General features: G+C 44.1%; 1 protein-coding gene across 1 annotated transcript in view; it reads left to right on the top strand.

Annotated features, from left to right (window-relative positions):
* Positions 1-4,104: 4,104 nt before the first annotated feature.
* The window catches only part of B3GNT7 (UDP-GlcNAc:betaGal beta-1,3-N-acetylglucosaminyltransferase 7), a 30,090-nt gene continuing 22,671 nt past the window's right edge, over positions 4,105-11,523 (top strand). Inside the window, exon 1 of the mRNA XM_044291208.1 lies at positions 4,105-4,171. Coding sequence (XP_044147143.1) covers positions 4,161-4,171 — 11 coding nt within the window. The 5' untranslated portion in view covers positions 4,105-4,160. The remainder of the gene's footprint in view (positions 4,172-11,523) is intronic.

Genomic DNA, 11,523 nt, shown 5'->3' with positions numbered 1-11,523 from the left:
CAAATTAATACCAGATCCGCTATTGCAATGCATTTGTCAGACGGATCCGCATCCGTTTGCGTCCAGATTGCCGGATCCAGCAGGCAGTTACGGCGACAGAACTGCCTGTCGGAATCCTCTGCTGGAAGTGTGAAAGTACCCTAAGGGCTGCGTGTGGTACATATAACAGGTTACATGCATGTAAGGACTGTGTGTGGTACATATAACAGGATACATACATGTAAGGGCTGTGTGTGGTACACATAACAGTTACATACATGTAAGGACTGTGTGTGGTACATATAACAGGTTACATACATGTAAGGGCTGTGTGTGGTACATATAACAGTTACATACAGGTAAGGGCTGTGTGTGGTACATATAACAGTTACATACAGGTAAGGGCTGTGTGTGGTACATTAACAGTTACATACAGGTAAGGGCTGTGTGTGATACATATAACAGTTACATACAGGTAAGGGCTGTGTGTGGTACATATAACAGGTTACATGCATGTAAGGACTGTGTGTGGTACATATAACAGGATACATACATGTAAGGGCTGTGTGTGGTACATATAACAGTTACATACAGGTAAGGACTGTGTGTGGTACATATAACAGGATACATACAGGTAAGGGCTGTGTGTGGTACATATAACAGTTACATACAGGTAAGGGCTGTGTGTGGTACATATAACAGTTACATACAGGTAAGGGCTGTGTGTGATACATATAACAGTTACATACATGTAAGGGCTGTGTGTGGTACATATAACAGTTACATACAGGTAAGGGCTGTGTGTGATACATATAACAGTTACATACATGTAAGGACTGTGTGTGGTACATATAACAGTCACATACAGGTAAGGGCTGTGTGTGATACATATAACAGTTACATACATGTAAGGGCTGTGTGTGGTACATATAACAGTTACATACAGGTAAGGGCTGTGTGTGATACATATAACAGTTACATACATGTAAGGGCTGTGTGTGGTACATATAACAGGTTACATACATGTAAGGACTGTGTGTGGTACATATAACAGTTACATACAGGTAAGGGCTGTGTGTGGTACATATAACAGTTACATACAGGTAAGGGCTGTGTGTGATACATATAACAGTTACATACATGTAAGGGCTGTGTGTGGTACATATAACAGTTACATACAGGTAAGGGCTGTGTGTGATACATATAACAGTTACATACATGTAAGGACTGTGTGTGGTACATATAACAGGTAACATGCATGTAAGGGCTGTGTGTGGTACATATACCAGGTTACATACATGTAAGGGCTGTGTGTGGTACGTATACCAGGTTACATACATGTAAGGGCTGTGTGTGGTACTTATAACAGTTACATACAGGTAAGGGCTGTGTGTGGTACATATAACAGTTACATACAGGTAAGGGCTGTGTGTGGTACATATAACAGTTACATACAGGTAAGGGCTGTGTGTGGTACATATAACAGTTACATACAGGTAAGGGCTGTGTGTGGTACATATAACAGTTACATACATGTAAGGACTGTGTGTGTGGTACATATAACAGTTACATACAGGTAAGGGCTGTGTGTGGTACATATAACAGTTACATACATGTAAGGGCTGTGTGTGGTACGTATAACAGGTTACATACATGTAAGGGCTGTGTGTGGTACATATAACAGTTACATACATGTAAGGGCTGTGTGTGGTACATATAACAGGTTACATACATGTAAGGGCTGTGTGTGGTACATATAACAGTTACATGCATGTAAGGACTGTGTGTGGTACATATAACAGTTACATACATGCAAGGGCTGTGTGTGGTACATATAACAGGTTACATACATGCAAGGGCTGTGTGTGGTACGTATAACAGGTTACATACATGTAAGGGCTGTGTGTGGTACGTATAACAGGTAACATGCATGTAAGGGCTGTGTGTGGTACGTATACCAGGTTACATACATGTAAGGGCTGTGTGTGGTACATATAACAGTTACATACATGTAAGGGCTGTGTGTGGTACATATAACAGTTACATACATGTAAGGGCTGTGTGTGGTACGTATAACAGGTTACATACATGTAAGGGCTGTGTGTGGTACATATAACAGTTACATACATGTAAGGGCTGTGTGTGGTACATATAACAGTTACATACATGTAAGGACTGTGTGTGGTACGTATAACAGGTTACATACATGTAAGGGCTGTGTGTGGTACGTATAACAGGTAACATGCATGTAAGGGCTGTGTGTGGTACGTATAACAGGTTACATGCATGTAAGGACTGTGTGTGGTACGTATAACAGGTTACATACATGTAAGAGCTGTGTGTGGTACGTATAACAGGATACATACATGTAAGGGCTGTGTGTGGTACATATAACAGTTACATATATGTAAGGGCTGTGTGTGGTACATATAACAGGTTACATACATGTAAGAGCTGTGTGTGGTACGTATAACAGGATACATACATGTAAGGGCTGTGTGTGGTACATATAACAGTTACATATATGTAAGGGCTGTGTGTGGTACATATAACAGTTACATACATGTAAGGGCTGTGTGTGGTACGTATAACAGGTTACATACATGTAAGGGCTGTGTGTGGTACATATAACAGTTACATACATGTAAGGGCTGTGTGTGGTACATATAACAGTTACATACATGTAAGGACTGTGTGTGGTATGTATAACAGGTTACATACATGTAAGGGCTGTGTGTGGTACGTATAACAGGTAACATGCATGTAAGGGCTGTGTGTGGTACGTATAACAGGTTACATGCATGTAAGGACTGTGTGTGGTACGTATAACAGATTACATACATGTAAGAGCTGTGTGTGGTACGTATAACAGGATACATACATGTAAGGGCTGTGTGTGGTACATATAACAGTTACATATATGTAAGGGCTGTGTGTGGTACATATAACAGGTTACATACATGTAAGAGCTGTGTGTGGTACGTATAACAGGATACATACATGTAAGGGCTGTGTGTGGTACATATAACAGTTACATACATGTAAGGGCTGTGTGTGGTACGTATAACAGTTACATACATGTAAGGGCTGTGTGTGGTACATATAACAGTTACATACATGTAAGGGCTGTGTGTGGTACATATAACAGTTACATACATGTAAGGGCTGTGTGTGGTACATATAACAGTTACATACATGTAAGGACTGTGTGTGGTACATATAACAGGTTACATACATGTAAGGGCTGTGTGTGGTATGTATAACAGTTACATACAGGTAAGGGCTGTGTGTGGTACATATAACAGGTTACATACATGTAAGGGCTGTGTGTGGTATGTATAACAGTTACATACATGTAAGGGCTGTGTGTGGTACATATAACAGGTTACATACATGTAAGAGCTGTGTGTGGTACATATAACAGTTACATACATGTAAGGGCTGTGTGTGGTATGTATAACAGTTACATACAGGTAAGGGCTGTGTGTGGTACATATAACAGTTACATACAGGTAAGGGCTGTGTGTGGTACATATAACAGTTACATACAGGTAAGGGCTGTGTGTGGTACATATAACAGTTACATACAGGTAAGGGCTGTGTGTGGTACATATAACAGTTACATACAGGTAAGGGCTGTGTGTGGTACATATAACAGTTACATACAGGTAAGGGCTGTGTGTGGTACATATAACAGTTACATACAGGTAAGGGCTGTGTGTGGTACATATAACAGTTACATACATGTAAGGGCTGTGTGTGGTACATATAACAGTTACATACAGGTAAGGGCTGTGTGTGGTACATATAACAGTTACATACAGGTAAGGGCTGTGTGTGGTACATATAACAGTTACATACATGTAAGGGCTGTGTGTGGTACATATAACAGTTACATACAGGTAAGGACTGTGTGTGGTACATATAACAGTTACATACAGGTAAGGACTGTGTGTGGTACATATAACAGTCACATATGTGCGGTACAGACAGGAGACGGCTATATGCAGTGTGCACAGCCCCGCACGTACAGGCGCAGGTTGCGGTACCTGTGAGGGGCACGGACTCCACCTCTGGGGGAATGTGGCCGCCCTGTCCTCCTCCCGCCACACCTCTCCCCGCACTCTCTCCTCCGGACTCCGTCCCTCACACACAGCGGATTCTCATCCCAGGCAGACAAGATGTTACAGTGGTGAGTGCTGTGCGGGGCGCACGTCCCTCACCCCGGACCTTACAGAGCCCACTTACCGTCCCTTGTGTGTACCCTGTCACAGTATAGAGACCTGTGGAATGCCGGCAGGCTCCACGGGGAGCTTTGGGGAAGCGGTTTCCCCGGGTTCTGTCTGCGTTAGCGCGGGTCGCTGCGATTTATAGTGCGTTATGTGGCTGCCGCTGGTCTATAGGCTGCGGAGGGTGAGCCTTGAATTCACCTGCAGGTTGAGTTGTAAGCTGTGTGTTCAGACTGCTGCGGTATGCGGCTTGTGGGGCTGGCATTGCTCGGGCTTTGGGTATTGCTACAGCAGGTGATGGGACGCGTTATGGTGAGAGATCAGGAAATGCCCTCAGATCCTTCACATGACTGATTTCCATGGAAAGTTGTGGATCAGATAAGTGTCTGTGACCAGCCTGAAGTCTCCTTTCCCATTGCTCTCTTCATTCCCCGGTGCCAGTCTTCAGTGGCACCTTCTGTGGCATTATGTAGCGCAGGAGCACCATAATTACCCCTGTCATTAGGTACATGGATTACTGCTGTTACCCCACTTTATGGATGAAGGATACCTAGAACCTTCCCGGATATGACCGATTCAGAACCCTTTCCGTTAGCTCCACATCATAGTGGGAAGCTGGAAAAGCGATTCAAAATGGGGTGGAATTGGGGAAAAAAAATCTATAGTTTTATGGGTTTCATTTTTACGAAGCAGCCGTCTCCCCATACAGTCAAAGGTGATCCAGCGGTAGTATGTTCTGGCATCAGGGGCAGATTGGGGATAGACCTTACAGGGAAATTTCCTGGTGGGCCGAAGCCCAGGGGGTCACCGGGGCCCTCCTCATAGCCGGCCAGTGGACGTTTTTGGGGGCATATTTTGTTTCTGCTGGCGGCAGTATTTTGTGATGGACTGTGGTATTTGGCTCTGTTAGGGTGGTATAAAGGGCCACAATGAGGTATTGCTGGTCCTGGCTTCCATCAATTTGGACCCGGCTACAAAACGGTGCCACTTTTAGGATTTTTTTTCCAGAGCCACTTTAATTTCTTAGTCCGCCTCTGTCTGGCATTCAGTAAATTCCTCTGCCGAGCTGGTTGCCACATATGTGAACCTGTCCTAAGTATTGCATTTTTTTTATTCATTGGTAATAATAGACTAAGAACCTGTCACTATGAAAATGCATAATATAGAGCAGGAGGAGCTGAGCAGAACGATATATAGCTTTATGAGAAAAGGTTCAGTAAAACGTGTAATGTATTAAATCTAAATCTCTGCTCTTTCTGAGCTCAGGAGTCATGTGGGTGGTCCTTGTGTTAGTGTGCATACACCGATAGCTGTCAGTCACTGATAATGACTGCCCACATGACTACTGAGCTCAGAAAGAGCAGAGATTTAGATTTAATACATTACAAGTTTTACTGAAGCTTTTCCCATAAGCTGTACATCAGTCTGCTCTATACATCACTGCCTGCAGGTTGTACTGTATTTCATGGTTCCCATAACATATATGTCAGTTTTTCAGCTTGTCATACATGTGAGGTGGCTAAATGATCTGTGGTCGGAGAGCTAACCGCTCTTTCTCCATTGTAGTATGGCCGCCATGCAAGTTTATATCATTGGGGAGGGGGGAATAAACCATTGACACCTGAGGCGACTTCTTATCGCCTCCAAGAATATAGCTATCATCACCAATAAGACATATAAAGTTAGCCAAGATAAAAATGCTCAGCAGAGCTGGCTCAGACTAAACAGTCTAAAAATATAAAAAATAAATAAATCCCTCAAAAAACCTCTCGTATAGACTCGTACAATAAAGTCAAACCTCTGAAAAACACCCCCAGCATGCTAAGGTTGTATATAACTGTATAAAAGTCCCACTCCTTATTTTGGAACAGTCCCCCTCCCCCCGTCAGATCCAAAAGACAGCTCAGTGCTTGTTCTGGAGTAGGTATGGACACCCTCAGAGCTCCGTAGAGCTCCACCAGTGTGCGCGCTCCCCCTGGGGGAAGTATGTATCCTCGGCTGCACGGATAGTGTAACGCCGCAGGGCGCTTAATGATATAAAAGGCTGTATTATACTCACATGTAAAAGGCACTCATCTCATGCAAGCAATGCTGTATGCCTCACGCTGACCTAAGCCAGGGTATGTGGGCATGCTGACCCCTTCAGTTTAAAGGTATGTTGCAGAAAAATTACGCAATAAAAAGTTGTCTGGAACTAGCTGTCGTATTTTAGGGTACTTTCACACTAGCGTTATTCTTTTCCGGCACTAGGGGCTGAAGAGTTCCATCCTAGGGGCTCAATACCGGAAAAGAACTGATCAGTTTTATCCTAGTGCATTCTGAATGGAGAGCAATCCGGGTCAGGATGTCTTCAGGTCAGTCACTGAACGGCGTTTTGGACGGAGGAAATACCGCAGCATGCTGCAGTTTTATCTCCGTCCAAAATTCCGGAACACTTGCCGGCATTTTTTCCCCATTGACGTGCATTAATGTTGAGTGTTACGGCAAAATGGATCCGGTCTGCGCATGCTCAGGCTGCAAAAAATGTGGACAAAAAAAAAGCCGGATATGTTTTTTTTTTCGGATGACACCGTAGAGAGTGTGACAGTACCCGTAGTGCAGTGATTTGGTGGTGAAAATGCAGCCACGTGACCTACATTAAAGTCAATGAGGTGGGTCATGGCTATAGTCGGGGGAGCAGTTCCTGCCTGGTGACTGCGCTGGCAGTCTCTATTGTATTATCCCAGCCTGGTCCATGCAGATTTTGTTTGCTCAGCGATCGCCCAGTAGTTGTAGGATTCTCGTTTGGCGAGCTGTGTGTGAGTCAGGTTTCCAGGTCTGATTAGCTGTGTGTGTAAATCCTGTCACCAGGATACAGGGAGTGATTTCAGGGTGATCACAGGTTCTAGGTGAGTCATTGTATCAATACAAAGGGGTCAGCGGCCTCCACGTGATCATTCATCTCTGGTCACGGCACAGAGCTAGAGATTATACCCTTTTCCTTCCCTAAAATAGCACCTGATTATATCTGCGTGGGATTATTCCGCACCCCGTAATCTGAATGCTCAGCTTCAAGGTTTCCTTCACTACCCAAGAATGTCCAGCGATTATACCTAATGGTATGTTCACACGCAGCAGAACATCAGAATGGAGCTGTGAATGGATCTCCGCAAGATCCTTTCCGATGTACGAAACAGTCGCAGAAATGTATTGTAATAATCTGTGGTATGTGAATATACCTTACAGGTTTCCAAGGAACTTTAGGTTGTGGCTATGCGGCTATCCTGACCGTAGTGCAATCTAAGAACGCTGGGGCATATTTACTAATGCCGGCTTTTTACGTGGACCTTGCTCCCCCCCTCCCCCTCCTGCACTGCTCTCGTTGTAAATTGGGCGCATCTGGGGCAGTCCTTGCGCCTGACCTAAATGTTAGTAAATTAGCCGGGCCCCTGGCACGCCCCCGACATGTCCCCATTATGCCCGACTGGTGGCTACAGCACAAAACTGACCATGTGACTAAATATTGTGGCACGTCCGGTTAGAAAAGGGGGACTTAGGCGTAAAATAGTCGCAAGTCCCTTAGTAAATATGCCGTACTGTGTAGCAGTACTGGAATTGTACTGAATGGGGTCGTGGTGTGATGCACAAGTTGTTGCAAATGCAAAACCCAGAATCCCAAATAAATCCAACACTGCTGGATATTTTTGTGATTCTGGGGTCGCAGTTGCAGCAATTCGCGCAAAAATTTGCAGCTTTTTACACTCATTTGTGCAAAATTTTACGACTTTATGCATTTTTACACCACTCACTCCAGTTTTGTGATAGAAGATCCTTCTATCTTCATTCAGCTGGACCTGCGCTGACGTCACCGCGCTCACCACCCGGTGAGCGCGATTACGTCCTCAAAGGTCCTATTGCAGGTCCTGAAAGAAGACGATGCCGGCCGTGCGAACAAGTGGATGAGGTGAGTTAATTATTATTTTTTTAACCCCATTTTAGTAAGCATTCTGTATTAAGAGTGCAATTACTTTCTCTTATAACCATGTTATAAGGGGAAAATAAAAAATCTACAGAACACCTAACCCGAACTTCAGTGAAGAAGTCCAGGCTCCGGTCTAGGTACCACATTCAGTTTTTTCTCACACGCGTGCAAAACGCATTGCACTCGCGCGGAAAAAAACTGAACATCGGGACGCAATCGCAGTCAAAACTCGCTGCAATTGCGTTCCTACTTGCGTGGTTTTCCCGCAATGCACATGTGACACGCAAATCCGGGACGCCCGTGTGAAAGAGGCCTTAGGCAACATGCACACGACAGTGGGAAAAAAAAAGTCAGTTAAAAACAGACACACTGTCAGTTTTTCATGGCCATTTTGCATCAGTGTGTGCATCCATTTTATGTCCGTGTGTCTGTTTTTTAAATTTATTTTTTAATCTAATTTTTATTTAAGATTGTAAAGGGTGCACTTACAAGGTAAAAAGAGCGGTGCGTCTAAAGCACTAAACAATAAACAAAGGCAGCATGCCCAAAGGTCACGAGTACATAGACATACAATCAAATAGTTGAAGTTAAATTACAATGTTATCATGAGGGGACCTGCGCTGACGTCACCGCGCTCACCACGTGGTGACTGCGATTACGTCATCAAATTGCTGGCAATAAGTATATGAGGTAAGTAGTTCAGACTTGTCCTGTGAACTTGGGGTTGATTGGGGTCCACCATGGCAAGATAGAGGTGCCACGGAGACCAGAGGTCCAGGAATTGATCATGAGAGAAGTTCTCCCACCTGGATAATTCTTCAGGTCTACATGTCATGAGTTTTATGAATCCAATCTACTAGGGAGGGGGCTTTTTCTGATAACCAGTTACTTTGCTGCTACTACTAAGTGCGGAGGCAGAGAACGTTTATGAAGGGCGTAGTGCTGGTCTGGCAGGTTTAGCAGCACCAGTGAAGGAGTTATGGGGGCAGATGTTGTGCAAATTTGTTAAATAGCTGCTGATACAGAGTCCCCGAAAGTCGTAGTCTTTTTACAGGACCACCACATATGGTAGGTTGTGCCCCTTTCCTCGCGGCATCTCCAGCAGAGTGGGGATGCCAAAGGATCTATTTTGTGAATGATGTCAGGGGTACGGTACCATTTAGTGGTCAGTTTATATGCGTTCTCTTGGATCCTAACACATTTCGAGAAGCCATGTGAGTTTTTAAGAACCAAGGAAACCTTTGTCAGAAACTGTTAAACCTAACTCTTTCCCATTGTTGAATAAAAGGAGGTACGTTGGGTGAGTTGGCTTCTACTATTTTATTGTATACCAGCGAGATTAGCTTTTTCCTGGTATCATACCGGGAAAGGATATATTCATGGCACATTTCCTTAAAGTGGGAATAATGGAGGGAGGACCAGTTTACTGCAAGATGCGATGCCTGGTGGTCTAGCAAGGAACGGACTAAATTGCCTTTCAGCACGTCCCCAACAGTAACATCGCCCAGGGAGGACCATATTCCTAGATTGCCTATGTAGTCCTTGTTCAAGTAGAAGGGAAGAAGTCTCAGCGGCATAAATGGTGAGGGGCTTTGGGGGAGATTGAAGAGGGAGAGCAGTTTTGTCCAAATGTTAAGGACCCCCTTGTATGCTGAAGGGACGTGTGTCAGTTTTTCACTGCCCCCAGCTTTAATAATGCCCCCAATGTAGGCCCACATCTTAAATAATGTCCCCCATAGTGTAGGAATTATTTTTTTTATGTCCCCAGCTTTATTAATGCCCCCAATGTTGGGCCTCATGTTAAATAATTTCCCCCATGGTTTAAATAATGCTCCCATAATGGCCCACCACAGTTTTTGTTTTTTTGTTGATTTTACAAAAAACCCTCACCTTTATCCACTTTCTCGCGCTGCAGCAGTCTCTTCTCTCTTCACTGAATGGAACCTGATGAAGGAGAGCGATGACATCACGGCGCGCTCCCTTGTGGTTACGTCACCACACATATTGCAGGTCCTTCGGCAGGTCCTGCTCAATGAAGAGAGAACAGACTGCTGCACCGTGAGCAAGTGGATGAGGTTAGTGGTTTTTTTTTTTTTTTGTTTTTTTAAACCCCTCCTGGGTAAAGTGTACCCATATTAACGGCAATTAGACGGGTGCACTCCGCCGTTAAAAACAGTCCCATTGATTTCAAGGGGTCAATCTGACCGTGAAAACAGCCAAAATTAGGACATGTCCTATTTTTGGATGGACTCTATTCACTGTCCGTTAAAAGAGCGGCCATGTGAATAGCCCTATAGACTTTCATTGGTGCTAAGAATGTCCGTGTGACGGCCGTCACGCGGCCATTATTCACTGTCGTGTGCATAAGGCCTTAGGTTTAAAGGGAACCTGTCACCGGGATTTTGGGTATAGAGCTGAGGACATGGTTGCTAGATAGCCGCTAGCATATCCACAATACCCAGTCCCCATAGCTCTGTGTGCTTTTATTGTTTAAAAAAAACTATTTGATACATATGCAAATTAACCTGAGATGAGTCCTGTATGCGAGATGAGTCAGGGACAGGACTCATCTCAGGTTAATTTGCATATGTATCAAATCGTTTTTTTGTTTTTTTTTAACACAATAAAAGCACACAGAGCTAAGGGGACTGGGTATTGCAGATGTGCTAGCGGCCATCTAGCAACTCATGTCCTCAGCTCTATACACAAAATCCCGGTGACAGGTTCCCTTTAAGGACAAGCCAAATTCATCAAACGACCTGTGAAATTTCTCCAACACAGACTCAACCAAAAGTGACTTCAAATATTCCCCTCCTGATAAATTCCCCCTACGACCTTATTCAGTACAACGCACTGCTCCACAGTATTGGCTCTACCATGTAAAGCCAGTGTAAAATCACGGCTGTAGACACAAGATGCACGTGAAAGTGCAGATTAAATGGTCACTAACTTTTTGCACAACTTTGCATAAGTCCTCATGTACCGCAAACTGAAAAATATGGAAACCGGCCGCGTGCATCCAGCACTTTCCTCGGTCTTCATTATACAGTAGAAATGCCTATTCTTGTCTGCAAAATATCACACGTTCTATAATTTGCAGAACAGCCACACGGATACAGACAGCACGTGGGTGATTTCCTTGTGCTATCTGCATTTTTTTGGGGCCCTATAGAAATGAAGGGCTCTGTGTGCAGTCTGCTAAAAATGCAGACCCCAAATATGGCCAGACAGTGATTAATATACAGTTGAGACCAGAAGTTTACATACACTATATAAAAAGACACATATCCATGTTTTTCTCTATGTGACATGAAATCCGAATAAACCTTTCCTGTTTTTGGTCAGTTAGGATTA

The sequence above is a fragment of the Bufo gargarizans genome, chromosome 4, assembly GCF_014858855.1.
Source record: "Bufo gargarizans isolate SCDJY-AF-19 chromosome 4, ASM1485885v1, whole genome shotgun sequence".
NCBI lineage: Eukaryota > Metazoa > Chordata > Amphibia > Anura > Bufonidae > Bufo > Bufo gargarizans.
The sequence above is the reverse complement of the archived record's forward strand: the minus strand, read 5'-3'. Positions and strand labels throughout refer to the sequence as shown.